At 44.0% G+C, this 18,176-nt stretch overlaps 2 protein-coding genes across 3 annotated transcripts; one reads left to right on the top strand and one right to left on the bottom strand.

Moving 5' to 3' along the window:
* The first annotated feature begins 11,096 nt into the window (after positions 1-11,096).
* On the top strand, positions 11,097-13,253 carry LOC125539184 (universal stress protein A-like protein). 2 transcript variants are annotated; one of them, XM_048702553.1, is made up of 4 exons: positions 11,097-11,410; positions 11,500-11,615; positions 11,785-11,903; positions 12,976-13,253. In XM_048702553.1, the coding sequence occupies exons 1-4, from the start codon at positions 11,230-11,232 to the stop codon at positions 13,052-13,054; spliced, it is 495 nt and encodes a 164-aa protein (XP_048558510.1). In that variant the 5' UTR covers positions 11,097-11,229; the 3' UTR covers positions 13,055-13,253. The 2 variants fall into 2 exon arrangements, with proteins under 2 accessions (XP_048558510.1, XP_048558511.1); XM_048702554.1 differs by having other exon boundaries at positions 11,098-11,410; positions 11,506-11,615.
* Positions 13,254-13,591: 338 nt separating this feature from the next.
* On the bottom strand, positions 13,592-17,357 carry LOC125539182 (peroxidase 50-like). The gene is made up of 4 exons (XM_048702552.1): positions 16,951-17,357; positions 16,668-16,865; positions 15,425-15,590; positions 13,592-14,206 (listed from the first exon to the last, which is right to left on the bottom strand). The coding sequence occupies exons 1-4, from the start codon at positions 17,164-17,166 to the stop codon at positions 13,800-13,802; spliced, it is 987 nt and encodes a 328-aa protein (XP_048558509.1). The 5' UTR covers positions 17,167-17,357; the 3' UTR covers positions 13,592-13,799.
* Between the last annotated feature and the right edge of the window lie 819 nt (positions 17,358-18,176).

Raw genomic sequence — 18,176 nt, 5'->3', positions numbered from 1 at the left:
CCCCAACACGTGAAGCCCAAATGTGTGCAATCCATAAGATATAGAGCTTTCGGTCTTTGGTTCGAGGAATCTTCTACGAACGGTTCGAGGGACTTCATCAACGATCTACACCAACTCTTCTTTTGCTGCTACTCAAAGTTGGTAACGACCTGATCTAAACCTCTAATGCATCTTAATAGTGATCAGGGATCTTGATCGTATGGCAATTTTTTTGTTTTCTACTACATTTCCCAACAGTGGTACCAAAGTGGTTATGTGAGTAGATGCAGGTTAGGCATTTCACATAGTTTTTACTCATAAATTTGATCTAACTCTTAAAAGAATTAAGAACTAGATGTGTTCTAGAGTTTAATAAAATTGTGCGAGTAGAGGATAAGATCTATTCTACTAGATGCAATCTTTTACTTTATGTTCTTGTTTGCTTCTTTTTTGTTCTTGGTGGCAATGATGTACCTTTGTTAAAAAGTTCTGGCTATCAACAATTTGCTAATAGTTCTTTGGGCTACATCCTAGTCAAGAAAAGTGAATCATGACAAACATGAGAGGGCATGTAGATTTTGATCGACACGGGGGTCACGTGTATTGACGGAATTTAGTGTGGGAATAGTGATTTTTAATTATGTCTATGTCGTCACACACCTCGCAAAGTTGATCTAGCAACAAGAATAATCATACTTGATGATGGACGTAGGTAACTATGTTCTCCAAAGCCCTGGAAGCCACAAAAATTAAAATTTTGGGTAAACCGATTAGAGGACGTCTAACTTGGTTTTGCAAGAAGCATGTGTGATGTGGTATAGCCTTCTTCATGATAATGAGTTTTTGTATGAGATGATTATATGTTTTAATGTTTAAGTGACATGTGCGTCACATTACGGCAAGATGGCTGGAGCCACAGGATTGTAACTTTTATGACCTATGTGTCAACTTTTGAGTAATAGATAGATTACTAACAGCGGTGACAAGCGGAGGACCCCGGCACGGGGAGGCTTTACCATGCCCATGAGGAAGAAGAGTTTAAAATGTTGCTACGACAACAGTTTTCGAAATTGCTACCCCGGCAACAGTTTTTGAAATTGCTGCCACGACACTGTTTTCGGCTTAAATTTTGTGAAGACCAAGAAGACTTCCCATTTCCTGAAATTTCATGCTCAACACGAAGGGCTGAGATCTTGAGCAGACCCGTTTCCTGTTTTCTACCTTATTCTACTTTTGCTTTTTTTTCCTTTTCATATTCTCCATTTCTTCTTTTATGTTAGTTTTAATATTTTGGTTTTCTTTTCTCTGGTTTTTTTTCTTTTCATACCTTTTACTCTCCATTTTATATTATTTTTACTTAACTTTAGACATGAATGTTTTTTCACATTATCTGAGCATATATTCACATGTGTATGATTTTTCCTGAATATACAATTTAAAAACTATGAACCATTTTTAATGGATATATACTTACTTTAATGTAAGAACATTTTGCACATATAACGTGAACATTTTTTTATCGAATGAATATTAATAGTGTAAATGTTTCCCCCCATATAGTCTATTCTATTTTTAAACTGATTTTACGGTGTTTAAAATGTATTAAATAAAAATATTTCACAAAATCAAAATTAATATTTGTATGGGTCAGCATTGGGTTGCACGCCTATGCATTTTGTCGGTAATTTATACATTGAGCATAAAATATAAGCATGTTAGCAAACCAAACTGTTCGCATATTGTGAAGAATGGGAGCATAACCGTGGGAGCTATATCTCGCTAAATGTTAGAGTAGCTCTCGTCTCGCCTGAAGCATTTCGCTGGGCGTACTGTGATGGGCCGGCTTGCTCAGTCGGTCAGGGGTTCTTTGCGTTCACTGCGGTTCGCTTCTTCCAATTCTTATCCTTTATTCTTTCTATTTTTTTTCTTTTTTACTTCTGTTTTTCTCTTTGTTCACAGAATTTCTTCATATTTTTTGTTTTTTCTTCCTTTTTAACCAGTTTTCTCGTTTCCTTCCTGGTTTTCCTTTTTTCTTTGCTTTTCCTTGTTTATTTCTCAATTTTCTCTGGGTTGTTCACCTTTTCTATCTTTCTTTCTTCACTTTTCTTTCTTGGTTTTCATTGGTTGTCTTCATTTTTCTTTGTTTCATTCTCACGGTTTTCACTGGTTTTCCTTTCTTTCATTGTTTTTCCTTATTTCGTTCTCAATTTTCTCTGGGTTTTTTGCTTTTCTATCTTTCTTTCTTCAGTTTTTTTTCCTGGCTTTGATCGATGTTTCTTTGATCCTATTTGGTTTTCATTGTTTTCATTCTTTTGCATGGGTTTTCTTAGGTTTTCATTTCCGTTCTTTGGGTTTCTTTGTTTCCTTTTGGGTTTTTATTGGATTTCTTTGTTTATTGTCAATTTTTATCGGTTTTTTTTTGTTCAACACATGTTAACTTTTCCTGTATGCATTCAACATTTGCACATCATAAACATATTTTATATACATATTTAACATTTTATAAATATATGATTAACATTTTTTGAAAAATTATATATTTTGATATCTATTTATCCACACAAATTATATATTTCTTGTATGTATCTAATATAATTTTTTAATACATATTAACATTTTCCAAATACAGGATTAATGCTTTTTGAATACATAGTCAACATTTTTCAATACACGCAAACTTTTTCATAATGGCAAGGATCATTGTTTTTCACACATAATGTACACTTCTTGCATACATCAGGAACATTTTTCTATACATGTTTCACAATTTTCAAATATGAAATAATTTTTTTAACTATACATTTTTACGGCTAATTTTTATTTAATGTATGTTGTACATTTTTTGTATACACTAGCAACATTCTTATACACGTTTTAACATTGTCTAAATACATGATCAACATTTCTCATACACCTTATATTTTTCTATCATATTTTTCATATATATGACAATCATTTTTTCTATATGTATTTAACATTTTTAAAAAGCTTGTTTAATATTTTTGAAATACATTACATTTTCAAAATGCTTAATTAACATTTTTTAATACATCATTAACATTTTTATACATATTGTATATCTTTTTTTGTACAGAGTTTTCGTACACATGATAAATGTTTTCTCTATATGCATTTAACATTTTTAAAATTGTTGGTTAACATTTTCAATCTTTTCTGTAAAGTGATTTTTGTACAATCCATATGTAGAAATTTAACATATAAAGAAAATTAAAAAAATTAGTAAAAAACCAAAATAGAAAACGTGAAAATAAGAAACAGAACAAAGAAAGGTTGTGGCCTCGCTCGCGCTTGGTCCGGCTAGTCTTGCGCTTTCTTCCGGGCGAGGCTTCCCGAGAGCAACTAATTGAGTGGTATTTCTCAAAAAAAGAACTAATTGAGGGTTACCAGTTGGAGCACTAGCCGCTGCCATATGTCACGTGTTAGGCGCTCCTTCGAGAGAGAAAATTAGTTTTCTGTACGTGTTTTTGAGTTTTGATGGTTTTTTGCCCTTTTGGTTTTGGACAAAAAAATTGAGAAAACAACAATTTGTGCGGAAAATGTGTTTTTTTTCATCTGCGAGAGGCATAAATTTGCTTCACGTGGAGGCACAGGTTTACTTCCGTAAAGAGGCACAATTGTGCCTCCCGAAAAATGGGGGAAACTTGTTTCAGATTTGCTGCTCATGCAGCCACAGGTTTTCTTCCAAGAGATGTATAAATTTGCTTCTCGTCGAGGCACACGTTTGCTTCCATGGAAAAAGTCAAGGGAAAATTGTGCTTTTGTCTCGATTTTTCCCGGTTTTTCATGAAAAAATCGTCAAAACCTATTAACATGGGATCTCAACGCAAGAAAACCAAAGGTCAAAACTATTCATGATTTGGACGCGCGGTTTAGGAGATAAAACATTTAGAATAAATGAATCTATAATAAAGAAAAAACTCCTAACGAACATGCAGTGCGCCACTTGTCGCAACTTGAAAAAGTGAATTGACCTTTGTAAGGGGTACCCTTAGTTAGTGACTCCGAGGCTGCTCGACATCTCGCTATAAGGGAGAAATAGAGGTGGCGGAGCTATATGTCGCTTATCACGAGACTAACTTCTGCCGCGCCTGAAGAGTTTTCCTGTTCTCTACAGTATTGAGTCGGCTCGTTACGTAGCGCTCGCTCCTTGGGGTGTGTTCATTTCGTCGTTATAGTTGTGTTCGCTGTGTTTTTGTTTCTTTTTTTTTTGGTCTTTACATTCTTCGCGGCTTTGTTTATTCACCTGTTTCTTTGTTTTATTCCCACAATAATTGGTTCTTTCTTTTCTTTTTTCCCTTCATTTTCCAACTGTTTTCTTTGTTTTTCTTCATTTTCCTCTTTTCGTTAACTTTCTTCAGTTTTCCTTTTATAGATTTGTAACGGTTTTCTTCGTTTTTCTTTGTTTTTTTCTTGATTTTCACACTTTCGCATTACTTTTCTCCGTTTTCCTTTTTTGAGGTTTCTTTTGTTTGCCATTTTTGGATTTTCAGTTTTCTTCATTATTCCTTGGTTTCTCTTTTCATTTTCCATGGCTTTAATTAGTTTTTATTTCCCATTTTCCTTCTTTCTTTCTTTGTATTTTTGTTTCTTTCATGGATTTCATCAGTTGTTTTGTTATTCTTTTTTTCTTTATCGGTTTTCACTGTTTTTCATTCTTTTTGCACTTGTTTCTTTGAGTATTCTATCGCTTTATTTTTCCATTCTTAATTAACCTTTTTTAATATTATGTTAACATTTGTCATACATGGTGAATATTTTTCCTACACACACTTAACATTTTTCAAATACCCCCTCCAAATCATAATAAGTGTCACAATTTTGGACTGGGGATGACCGGATGCACTAACCTTACTTCAAAAATATGACACATATTTTAAATCAGAGGGAGTACTTGTCTATTTTTTTTTTACAATCCTTGATTAACATTTTCTAAGTACATGATTAATTATTTTCAACAGATTGCATGTTTTTTTGTAAACATGGGAGAAAAAAAATCTTTATAAACATTTAATATTTTTCAAATACAAGTTTAGCATTGTTTGAATACATGGTCAACATTTTTTCTATACACATTTTTAACATTTTTAGATGCTTGATTAATTTTTTACAAATACAACATTAAGATCTGAATACATGCAACATGTTTTCTATACAAATATTAAGTTCTTTTAAAATGTTTGATTAACTTTTTCACATACAAGTTTGAATTTTTTTTTAATATATGGTCAACATATTTTCTATACACATTTAACATTTTCCAAATGCTTGATTTTTTTTCAAATACTTGTTCTACATTTTATAAATACATAATCAACCTTTTTCACACACATTGTATTTTTTTGTATACATGAGAGACATTTTATTTATAGATATTTAACATTTTTATTTTTTCATTTTTTTAAAACTATTTATTTAAATTGTTTTTGTAATATATTTATGTAGAATATTTGAAAATATAAACAAAAGCAAAAAAACGAGAGAGAGAAAAACAAAAATCAGGTCGTGGCCTCCCGCGCATCTGGGCTGGCCCGGTTAGGAGGAGCCTAGCGTGAGAGCGGGCTAGGTCTCACTATAAGTGACACATAGAATTGCCCTCTCACATCGACCCACGCATGAAACAGGAGGTCGCATGTTGCATGACGCTACGCCGTCACCACGCTGTTGTGCTGAGGAACTCATCTACTACCTCGACACCTTGCTGGGTCAAGAAGGCGAGGGACGTCACCGAGCTGAACGTGTGCAGAACTCAAAGGTGCCGTACGTTTGGTGCTTGATCGGTCGGAGTTAGAAGAAGTTTGACTACATCAACCGCGTTGTCAAACGCTTTCGCTTTCAGTCTAGGAGGGTACGTAGACACACTCCCCCCTTCGTTGCTATGCATCTCCATGGATAGATCTTTGCGTGAGCGTAGAATTTTTTTATTTTTCAATGCAACGTTTCCCAACACGTACTCTCGAAAAAAGAGGTCTAAGTGACACACGTGTGGCACGAAGCAATCTTGTCATGACGTTTTTTTACAACTGAAGTTGTCATAAAAAAACCCCAAAAAAACTTAAACTTATCATTCAAAAAGAAAGTTGCCATACTTGACAATTAAAGTTGCCATCCTCACGTACAAGATTAGGACAGGGCGATCATGCTAGGGTTTCGTCCGTCGCCGTCGCCGGCAGCGTGGGCGGCAACAAATCTGGCGCCGATGCAGGCTATGGATATTGCAGGCGTAGTAGGCATGTCTGTTGACTAGTTTGGGAGGTGATCTTGGATACAAACTCATCAGAGTTGTTTGCAGCCCCAGTGCACGTCGGCGTGGTGCTAATTTTTTGTCCTGGCACGGACCTTGCTGTGCTAGGCCTCGTGATCGGTTTCTTCGTCTCTTGCTTTGTCAAGATTTTCGAGTTTGCTACGTGAATTTAGAAGGAGAACAGCCGGGAGCAGCTGCGGTTTCTGTCTCGAGGAGTATTGCCAAGAGCAATGAAAATACTTTGTTGGAATTGTCGGGGTATGAACAAAGCTCTGGCAGTTCGCGAGCTCCTGCTTCTTCAGGAGCGAGCCCGTTCATATGTGATTTTTCTTTCTGAGGCGCATTTGAAAAAAGCTAAGGCAGAAACATTGATGGCCAGGTTGGGTTTTAGTAAACTTCTGATTTCTGAAAGCAATGGAAGGAGTGGTGGATTAATCTTGTTTTACCAGGACAACCTTAATGTTACTTCGAGCAGGTGTGAGTTAATTTCTTTGATATTCGTGTAGATGAACATAGTGGGGTGGCATGGCGTTTCACTGGATTCTATGGGGAACCAGGTAGTGATCAGAAGCACCTATCATGAGATTACATGAGGGAGTTAAAACTTATGGCTGGTCTCCCATGGTTGTTGGCAGGAGACTTCAATGAGATTTTGTATGGCCATGAAAAAGAAGGTGGTAACCAACGTCTCCATAGGTGCACGTAACTCTTTTGAGATGTCTTAACAGAATGTGATTTAGAGGACCTGGGATTTTCCGATGATATGTTTACATGGAGACGTGGCAGAATCCGTGAAAGACTAGATCGGGCCATTAGAAACCAGAGTTGGACTGATTTGTTCCCACACTTTAGAGTGTTTAATGAAGAGTTTGGTAAGTCAGATCACCGCCATGTACTGGTCGATACTGAATTTCAGGTGGGAGCTGTACACAAAAGTTCCAGAGATGTAAAACATGTTGAGGGCCGATGGTTATGTGAGGAATCAGTGGAGACTATTATCCAAACAGCATGGGACTGTTCCCAACTCCTTGCTTCTTCCCTGACTGACAAAACTGCCGATGTACATGCGGCTTTACATAGCTGGGACAAAGAAACACTCAAGGGACCAAGACATAGGCTGAGAGAACTTCAGAAAGATTTAAACAAAGTCATGTCAGGGACTTTGACTGATGAGGCGATTTCAAAACAACGTGAGATACAGATTAAGATGGAGAACTTGTTGGAACAAGAGGAAATTTATTGGGTTCAATATGGGTGAGCGAACTAGCTACGCCATGGAGACCAAAACACCGCCTTTTTCCATGGTTTTGCGTCTGCGAGGACAAAGAGGAATTTCCTCAAGAGATCGAGAAGTGATACATGCGCTTGGCTGGAGGATCATGACCAAATCCAGAAACTAGCAGTCGATTATTTTACGTCGTTATTTACGTCCGAGGCTCAGATTTCGGACGAGGAGGTTATTGGAAAGGTTAAACCCCGAGTGAACCAAATGATGAATGATATGTTGACTGCAGCCCATACACGAGATGAAGTTAAGAAGGCCCTTTTCAACATTGGTGCTCTAAAAGCTCCGGGTCCTGACGGTTTGCACGTTGTTTTCTATAAGCATTTTTGGCATATCATTGGGGAGGACCTGACTGATGAAGTTCTCCTTGCGGTTAATAATAGGAAAATCCCAGAAGGGTGGAACAACACTACAATCATTCTAATCCCAAAGATAGAGAACCCAGAATCTATATCTCAGTTCCACCCCATAAGTTTGTGTAATGTGGTGTATAAAGTAATCTCAAAGCTCATTGCAAGTTGACTAAAGACCATATTACCTGAGATCATTTCTTCCCTACAAAGTTCTTTCATTCCAGGGCGCTTGATCACTAATAATTTCTTGATTGCGTATGAATGCTATCATTCTATAAATAAGAAGAATCAGGGGAAGGTTGGCACATGTGCAGTGAAGTTCGATATGCATAAAGCATATGACCAAGTTGAATGGTCTTTTCTGGAGAAAATCATGCTCAAATTGGTTTTTGATGAAAATTGGACTAATCTGATCATGCAATGTGTTTCAACTATTAAATATCAGGTTCGACTGAATGGTTTAAACTCTGAATATTTTACTCCCACATGGGGTCTCTGACAGGGTGACCCCTCTCATCATATTTGTTTCTTCTTTGTGTCGAAGGATTGTCCAGCCTGTTATTCTATGAAGAGGAGGCAGGGAACTTGGTGGGGGTGAAGGTGTGTAGGGAGGCGCCATCTGTTTCACTGGCCTCTTTTGGTTCATAGGATAGGATTATCATAGGAATAGGAATCTTGTAGGAAATGAGATGACATGTATCTCAAATCCTATGAGTAGGAATAGGAAACAAGATGTCATTTGGTTGACACCAAAGGAATTTTTCCATTGAGTCTAGGCTCTTTTTTATTTTCCTATGAAATATGGAGGATAGGAACCAATCCTATGTAGGAATAGGAATCCATTCCTATGAACCAAAGGGCTCTAAAGGAAAAAAAATCCTATAAGAATCCTATCCTCTAGAATTCCTATAAAATTCCTCTAAACCAAAGGAGGCTGTTTGCGGATGACTCGCTTATTTTAATGAGAGCAGATGCTCAAAATGCAAACTGCATGAGAAGGGTCCTTCATGATTATTGTAAAGCTTCTGAGCAGTTGGTCAGTGAGAATAAGTCAGCATTTTCTTCGCTCCTTGTACTAATGTGGAAACAAAGGCGGAGGTATACACTATATTGAATATCCTTACTGAATCTATTACTGGAAAATATCTTGGCTTGCCTCCGTTGTAGGGGCGGATAGATCAGAATGTTTCCAATATCTGATTGACAGAGTTTGTGCTCGACTAAGAGGTTGAAAGGAAAAGAAACTTTCTTTTGGTGGGAAGGAGGTGTTGCTCAAGGCTGTCATCCAAGCACTACCATCTTATGCAATGTCTATTTTCAATCTACCCATGCAAGTATGTAAAGGGATAACATATGCTATGTCCCAGTACTAGTGGGGAGATAAGGACCGGAAGAAGCATATGCATTGGTTTTCATGGTGGAAGATGTGTGTTCCAAAAAATAAAGGTGGCGTGGGGTTCCGAGACTTGCATTGTTTTAATCTAGCTTTGCTCTCTAAGCAATGTTGGAGGTTACTTTTCGACCCTGAGTCCCTTTGTGCAAAAGTCCTCGGAGCAAAGTATTTTCCTTCGGGAGATCTTTTAAATTGTGAACTGAAGAAGGGCAGCTCTTATACTTGGCAAAGTATTTGGGCAGGCATCCATACTTTTAAACGGAGACACATTTGGCGGGTCGGTGATGGATCAAGGATTAACATATGGGATGACCCTTGGATCCCGTCCGGCCCAGGATGATTATGACTACAAGGAAAAATATTGTGGCGACGAGAGTTTCTGATCTATTGGTGGAGGGTGATCGTGAATGGGATACTGAGCTCATAAATGACCTATTTTGGCCAATGGATGCTTAGCGGATACTGCGAATTCCTCTAGCTCAGAACGTTATGGGTGATTTTGTTGCCTGGCAGTTTAATAAAAATGGTATGTTTTCAGTTAGGTCGGCATATTATTGTGAGTGGGAACATCAACATGGCAGGAAGTTGAGAAGAACAAATCCACATGGGCCCTCATCAAGTCTGATCTGGAACATCTTATGGTCGTTAAGTGTACCTGCCAAGGTGAAAATCCATTGTTGGTGTGCTCTATTAGGCACTACCCTCTGTTTTGGAGTCCTGGCGAATCGTCGTATTCAAACTGAAGGAGGGTGTCCGCTATGCAGCATGGATTGTGAAAGCATCAGGCATGTGTTTTTTCAGTGCCCGTGTGTACACGAAGTCCTGATGCACTTGGGGCTCGGCCATGAAATAGATATCACACGTACCGTGGATAGGGAGGGGACTTCGATGTTGGCAGATTTACTACCAGATAATTCTTCATCAGCAGCACTCCTTCCGGGTGTTTTTCGGGCAGACCTTATTACCACCACATGCTGGTACGTTTGGTGGGAGCATCGACAAGTAACTCATGGTGCGAGAGTTCAACTTCCTATTAGATCCGCTCAAGAAATTTTTGCGCTGGTTACAAATTTCTCGAGAGCGAAGAAGAAAAATAGTGCTCCTGTTGCTAGATACGGATGGACTCGGCCAAAAGAAGATTATGTAAAGCTCAATGTAGATGCGGCTTTTGATGTAAATAACAAATCTGGTGGAATCGGTGCAGTTCTCAGGGATGATCGGGGTTACTTTGTGGCTGCTTCCAACCGATCTTTGGACGTTGTTAATGATGCAACGACGGCGGAGGCGATTGCTCTGAGGGACGGTCTTTCACTGGCAAACACTATGGGGTGCAACAGGAATATAGTGAACTCCGATTGCATGGGGGTGATCGAGATTATGAAATATGGTGGACATTCTCTTGGGCCTGTGGCAGCGATCTACGATGATTGTGTCTTCTTTGTCATGAGTATAGTAATGTTTCGTTCGAGTTTTGTCCTAGGAAAGCCAATATGGCCGCACATGTTTTAGCTAGTAAGTCGGAGATTAGCCCTCTTGTGTGGCAAAAGGATCCTCCTGATTTTCTTGTGGCTGTCTTATCAAACCGTCATCAAGGCTTTCCCTTAAAAAAAAAGTTACCATCCTCACATCACAATATATATACTTGTTATAAAACGGACTTGTCACGTATTTGGACTTGCCATGGGTTCACGTCACACATGTGACACTTATCCAAAAAGTAAACCGTGTGCTATGTCCGTGGGCTCAGGCAAAACAACGGGAGAGGTCTAGAAACCGGAAGAGTGAAGAAGGTCGCCTTCAGCCGACGCGACGCGGCGACGGCGTGGACCTTTTTACCAGTACTTCAGACAGACAGGAGGAGCAGAAGCACAAGCAACCAGCCGAGGCTCGTCGTCCTTGTAGACAGTTCGAAAGTCGTCTCGATCCATCATCCATCCCGTCTCGCCAGCAGCCGATCATGGCCGCGCAGGCGGCGCCGCCGCCGCCGCCGGAGCAGAAGATGATGGTGGCGATCGACGAGAGCGAGTGCAGCCACTACGCGCTCGAGTGGGCCCTGCGCAACCTCGCGCCCCGCCGCCTCATCCTCTTCACCGTCCAGCCCTTCTCCCCCCTCAGCTACCTCCCCGCCGGCTCCCCGCGTAAGCCCCGCCCGCGCCTCTTTGGCTCTCTTCCATCCATACGGTTACTTGTAGTACTAGCTAAATCGTATTGCTGGTGTCTACTGAAGGAGCAGTTGGCCCGTCGGTGGCGTCGCCGGAGCTCATCAGGTCCGTGACCGAGCACCAGCGGCAGCTCGCCCAGGCGCTCGTCGACAAGGCCAAGGCCATCTGCGCCGAACACGGGGTACGTGATTCTCGCGCTCACATGCCTGATTTCTTCCTCGATCTGGTCAATGGGCGCGACCATGGCTCTGAGAATTAGTAATTTGGGGGCAGAACCGGATCTTGTTTTCCCAGATCAGATTAGTCCATCGGCTATGTCTCGTCGGTCAATTTATTTATTCTGTGTGTAGGTTGATGCAGAGACCGCCATCGAGGTGGGTGATCCCAAGGAAACCATATGCGAAGCTGCGGAGAAGTTGAATGTTGATCTGCTCATCCTGGGAAGCCACAGCCGAGGGCCTATACAGAGGTAGCAATCATCGTCCTTTTCTGCTCATCCGGATTTTATTTTGAGTTCTGGAAATGGGTTACTCTGTAGTGCTCTGTACTAAATCAGTTAGTCAATGTTGTCCTCTTTCATCGTTTTTGTAGTGAAATGCATTCCCTGTCGATGATGTTCTTCTTATGTGCTTGCAATGGGACCAACACCTAAATTGACGAGGGATAAATAATTGTTCTCAAAAGCTACCGTTTATTTGTCTGTACATAGATGGGTAGTGGTCAGACAAACAACTTGCCATGAAACCCAGGAACACCTCTAGAACTACTGTCTTTTGTTATGTACAACATGTGTTGTTAAATGTTGAACTCACCTCTAAGGATCGTAGCACTGTGCGAGGTAAGACATACCTCATTCAGATGACCTTGCACATCTCACGATGAAAACTGCCTCTACAACAACAATGTTTTTTGTTATGTTGGGCATGTGTTGTTGAATCTCACATCTGAACTCAGCTCTAAGCACTCTAGCATTTGTGCAAGCTAAATACTTGATTATCCCCGTGATGCTCCATTTTGAGTTAATAAAATCCACACATTGTCCGAAAAAATAAATACTTGGTTATAGCCTGATTTATCTTTTTGGTGTGTTATGCTCACCTTCTTAAGTGATTGCCTACATATCACCTGAGTTGGGGTAAAAGCCTCCTTTTTGAAAAAGAAAACATATCACCTGAGTTCCATGTTGTTCTTGGTGTACTGTCGTTATTCATACTTTGCGTACCTTGTACAACTAAATTGTCATACCCAGCTCAGAGGTAGATTGTTGGCAACACGCAGAACTTAAACTATCTTGTACTTGCTTGTTTAAAAAGAAAACTATATGTACTTAACCAACAAAATAAGAACATGATTAGTGCTAACTTCTTAGCATAAATCAAGTACTCATCAGCCATCACATATTTACATGCACCTCTGAGACACATTTGACAAGATGTTACTCCCTCCGATCCATTTTAACTGTCGCTGATTTATTACAAGTCGGAGGGAGTACAATGTTCTCATCTCCAACTGATGCGATTGCTCTGCTATTGTTTCTGCAGGTTTTTCCTTGGCAGTGTGAGCAACTACTGTAGCCACCACGCAAAGTGCCCAGTTCTTGTGGTGAAGAAGAAAGAATGAGACCATGATGTCTGCTGTACTCCTGCACATCGTCTGAAGAACCCTTGAATGTGTGTCTACATGTTGTTGTTTGTCATAGTAGCTTTCTTTGCATATAAATAAAGATACCGTGCCAATTTGGAAACCGCTATGTATTCAGTCTTGTACATGAACGAATAATGGAAAGAGGCAAACAGAGTGGGTGGTTATTGGAATTGAATTCGAAGATTCATGGGAAAATAACCGCTTTGTATAGTACTCCCTCCGTTCGGAAATTCTTGTTTTAGAAATGGTTGTATCTAGAACTAAAACAAGTCTAGATACAATCATTTTTAAGACAATTCTCGTCTTAAAAATGGTTGTATCTAAAACTAAAACAAGTCTAGATACAACCATTTTTAAGACAAGTATTTCCGAACAGAGGGAGTATCTTCCAAGCGGGCACTGAACCTGGAACGCCAAAGGCAGCCATGTTGGGAACCAAACGAACACCACTTTCACACCAAGCAGAGTGCTTGCATTTGTTTCAGTGTAATTACCATGCGACTACTAATCCCATTTCCGTTAAGACCCATTCGATACCACATCCCCATCAAAGAATGGTTAACACAATCCCACCACAAAACGTAGCGTATGAGCTCACTAACGCACACCCACAGGCAAAAACACCCTGCATCTGCTCTGCATCACAAGTAATTCACCAGCCTAGCTACGGACCCAAGCCTAAACACACACGCACACAAACACGACCGAACGGAAACGCTAGCTAGTTGACGGCGGTGCAGACCCGGCGCACCTCGCCGGCGGAGCCGGTCTTGACCCCGATGCGGCCGAGCTTGGCCATGGCGGCGACGAAGGCGTCGAAGAAGGCGGTGGAGTTGGCGGCGAAGAGGTTGACGGTGGGGCGGGAGCGGCGGTCGGTGAAGAGCACCTGGTCGGAGGCGAGCAGGCCCTTCTGGTACCGGAGGTTGTCGAAGTAGGCGTTGTCGAAGGTCTTGGGCGTGGTCACGTCCAGCATGGCGAACGCCGTGGGCGGGTAGTTCATGGGGCACACCTTGCGCAGCGACCGCAGGAAGTCGAGGTTCATCGGCGGGTTGTACCGCAGCCGCTGCTTGAACGTGTAGATCCGACGCACGAACTTGTCGCAGTGCGTCACCCCGATCGTGTGCGCACCTGTGGACACAATGCAGGCACGAAACAGATTCAAATTTTGATTTCAAAAATTGAAACAAATTCAAACTTGGGCACGGCCGTCTAGACACGGATGAAATTTTTGCTGTTTTTTCCTTGAGAAAAACAGTTCTTTTAATTTTAGTAAACGGTAACGGGTGCACTTGGTCTGAGTAATCGAAAGAAACCAGTTGTCTACGTTCGGCCTAAAATCATCTAACTCGGGCCTGAAGCCCTGAAAGTAGAAAATTCGAAGCTACAACAGTCGGTTTTGGGCCCAATAGCAGTTCAAGACCAGCAGCTGCTGCGTGCTTTCTCTGTCAAAACAAAACTTCTGTGTTGCAGGATGAATTACTTTTAGCAACGAGAAAGATATTATTTTGCCAAATTAACGAAAACATAGCTAAACAAGCAGGCTAGCACACGCAAGTGCAAATTAATGATGGAATGCAAGTGCCAGTGGACTTTGTCAGTTGAAAGGACGAAAGATTTTATGCAAAACAGTTGCGCTCCCGTGGCCCTGCACGCACAGTCCTTTCAACTTTGCATGGGCCAAATTGGCCAGCTTAGTCAAAAGTTACTGCTAGCAGTACTTTGTTTCTATTTTGTGTCATCATAGCGTGGGCCTTCACTGGCCCCGAATCCAAGCGTTCCGGTTATGTAAAAGCAAGCATAGGATCTCACGCAAAACCAAGAACATTCAGACAAAGCGTCTCGTGTGCCCGTGTACTGGAACTGAGATAGTTTATCACACTCCCAATGTGGAATCAAACAAAAAACAAGCGTTAGCAAACACACAAACGGGCTCCTTTGTCTACTTGCTAGTACTACCATGTCAGAAAACAGCACATGACTTTCTCTGTCTTTCCAAACGAAAGTAGATTCCGGGCCTCCATTTTCCCTCGAGGAAAAGAAATTACCTCAGTTTTATCACCGTGTCAGTGTTTTTCTACTTTCGAAGCAAGCAAAACTGAAGTGGGAGGCTCTTTTCATCGAAAAAAATAACGGAGAAGTGCAGTGCGGTGTGAAACAGTGAGCCGCTTTGTCCTCTGCTCCAAGCAGCACGCAGGATGTGTTGTGTCACGTGAAGTGCGCACAGGGCCAAAGCAAGATGCTTGCGCTGCGACTGCGATCAACCTACTTTACTGAAATGTTGAAATATAATAATACGGTGCAAACGCTAACGAAGAAGGAAGGAAGGAAGGAAAAGCAGTGGTGTACCGGAGAGCGCGATCATGTCGAACTGGGTGAGGCCGTTGCTGGCGAAGAGCGCGTTGAGCTGGTTGAGGTCGAAGCCGGGGCCCGGGAGGACGTGCTTCACGATCGACTTGCTGAACGACCTGCCGTCCAGCCGGCCCAGCTCCACGCCGTAGCTCGGCCCGCCGGTCTATAACAACATAAACAACGATTACAGGCAAACATGTCAGTGTGATTACCCTTTCGTTTTAGCGTGACAGAGTTTCAGTAGGGCCCTGCTCTGAGAAGTAGAGTATGCATGTGGGCTAAATTGTCCATACCTAGTCATGCATGTCAGTGGCCTACGACTCTACGGAATGGAAACTTTGTCTGCCTGCTGGGCGGGGGCACGCCTTGCAGTTGCAGGCAGCGTCCTCACAGTCACAGACACCTACTCGGCCAAGGCTCTGCTGCAAAAGCGTCACGGGCAACATACAGACGAGACGACACCGAGCCTACACCAGACCGGCTTCCCACCGATCTCATTTCGGGTCACGTCACTGTCGCCGAAAGCGCCGGAGGCCCGGAGCAGAGAGGCCGGAGGCCCAAAGAAGTACGCTGGCTGTGCGTGCCCCGGTACGCATCCAAGGCGCCCCGACACCCGGAACCGCGCGGCGCATGCGTGCGTCGCGACGCGACCCGGCGGGCATCCGGCCGCGCCCGAAACGCACCGCCTTTTCGCGCTTCCGGAGGGACCGAGAGACCGGGAACGATCCAGCGACCCTGCTGCATCTCTCTGACTCTGCGATGCAAGGCCCGGCCATGGGCGCGGATCACCGGCCGGCAGCGTGGCTGGACCATGGCTACCCTAGCCTAGCCTATAGATGCAGCATGACAGGATGGCGCGGTGGCTATCTAAAAAGTGACTGACGGGCGAGCTGGTCGAACAGTGTCGCCGCGGCCCCGCCCGGCCTGGTGGGGCTGGGCGCGCACAGCAAAAGGGTTGCGCGCACACGGCAAGGCCGGACGGTGGCCCGCCCGGCTGGGGTCACGGAGGAGAGAGAGGGGGAGGAGACGAGCCTGACTGCCTGAGCCAACCAGGACTTGCGCATTTCAGAGTCCTGGGGTCCGTGCGAGCCTGGCGCGACTGACAGGGGCGCATGCGCCCCGCTCTGGCTCCCTACCGCCGGGTACCCCGGTGTCACGGGATAGCGCGGCACGGCCCGCTGTTAACACGGTGGTACGACGGCTGAACTGGCGAACGCAATCGTGGTATTGTACAACGTACCAGGGAGACGACGTCGCGCGCGGCCATGGCGAGGATGTCGGCGCAGGAGACCTTGCCGGCGCACCCGGGGAGCGCCTCGACGGCGGCCTTGGCCTTGTTGATGGCCTCCACGGCGTCCGGCGACAGCGTGGCGTCCGCGCCGCTGTGGCTCTCGTCGTCCCCGTTCGCCGCCATCAGCATCACCGACGCGTCGCACCCCTGCAACGACACTGTCACGGTGAGGGCACGGCGAGCAGTAATGTCAGCACGGTGGAGCAAGAACGGAAAGGGGTGCGCGGCTTACCCGGACGAAGCAGTCGTGAAAGAAGAGGCGGAGCGTGCCGGGCGCGACGGCGAAGCTCTGCTGGACGTGCTGCGAGATGACGGAGCGCACGGTGGACTCGGCGCTGGGGCAGCTGCTGGCGTAGTAGTTCTGCCGCAGCTGCGCGGCCGCGGCGTCGGCGAGGCACGCGAGCGCGACCACCGCCACGAGGCCGGAGGGTAAGAATGCCCTCGCCATTGCCGGTCGAACAAGTCCTGCTCTGCTCTGCTCAGCTCAGCTCAGCTCGGCGTGGACGCGCGCGCGCGTGTGGGCGAACTCAAGGCACCGTGCGTGACTGACGCCGGCACGCACGATTTGTACCGGCTGCGCGCCTAGAGAGTGCGAGCGAGTGTGCGCGTGCGTGGGGGCGCGGGAGCGAGGAGGGAAGTGCGGGGGCATTCGCGAGGATATATAGGACCGGTAGGTTGGGTTCCGCTGGTGCGCGGCGGGGATGACGGGGAAAAGGAGCCGTGCGATGTGAACGGGAACATGACGGGAACCGAGACGGTCGTGGGCTCGTGGTGGCAGCCGTTTGCAATCTCGGCGCGGATGGATGGGACGCGGGAGTATCTTTTTCCTTTTCCGATTATCGATGAACTGAAACACTTTTTTAGTCCGACCAGCCTTCGGTGCAGAGCTGATCGATGAGCACTCGTGGATTTTTTTTACGTTTTTCGTTGGTTTCTCTCTTCAGTTTTGCAGCGGGTGATCCATTTCACTTGTTAGTGCTTGTAGAGCACAAACCACCATAATCACTGCTTGCTAAGTAGTGATTATACGCCGAGCTAGGAGTACTTGCTACTTGCTAGTGATAGAGTAAGAGGAGCTTTATCGAGCAACAAAACACACTTGAGCACGAACCGCTATAATTATTCGATGTGCCGTGTGCGTGCCGGAGCGACTAAGGGCTTCATCGGAGAACAAAAGGCCAAAAAGGGATGGCTTCGTGTGGCTGCATGCACCATGTCTACAGTATGGCGCTCAGGCTCAGGCTCAGGCTCAGGCTCAGCTCATCTCTGGCGTGACCTCCGCTAGACGCTAGTCCGCTTGCTTGCGCGCAGATCCAGTGGCCAGCTACCATCCAAGGCATCCTCACATGCCGCTGCATTGGCCTCGTTGCGTCCAGCACCCATGGCGCCCATGGGCATGGCATGGTAGACTAGCCAGGCCGTGCCTCCCTTCCGCTCTGTCCGGTCCGGCCGGTACCC

This window comes from Triticum urartu, chromosome 2 (assembly GCF_003073215.2).
Source record: "Triticum urartu cultivar G1812 chromosome 2, Tu2.1, whole genome shotgun sequence".
Lineage (NCBI taxonomy): Eukaryota > Viridiplantae > Streptophyta > Magnoliopsida > Poales > Poaceae > Triticum > Triticum urartu.
Note: the sequence above shows the minus strand (reverse complement) of the source record. Positions and strands in the feature narration are given on the sequence as shown.

Coding starts and splice junctions, on each gene's coding strand:
- LOC125539184 (XM_048702553.1), top strand. CDS start 11,230: ATGGCCGCGCAGGCGGCGCCGCCGCCGCCGCCGGAGCAGAAGATGATG. Junction 11,411..11,499: donor CCTCCCCGCCGGCTCCCCGC/GTAAGCCCCGCC, acceptor TGTCTACTGAAG/GAGCAGTTGGCCCGTCGGTG. Junction 11,616..11,784: donor CCATCTGCGCCGAACACGGG/GTACGTGATTCT, acceptor TTCTGTGTGTAG/GTTGATGCAGAGACCGCCAT.
- LOC125539182 (XM_048702552.1), bottom strand. CDS start 17,166: ATGGCGAGGGCATTCTTACCCTCCGGCCTCGTGGCGGTGGTCGCGCTC. Junction 16,866..16,950: donor TTCACGACTGCTTCGTCCGG/GTAAGCCGCGCA, acceptor GTGTCGTTGCAG/GGGTGCGACGCGTCGGTGAT. Junction 15,591..16,667: donor CGCGCGACGTCGTCTCCCTG/GTACGTTGTACA, acceptor ATGTTGTTATAG/ACCGGCGGGCCGAGCTACGG.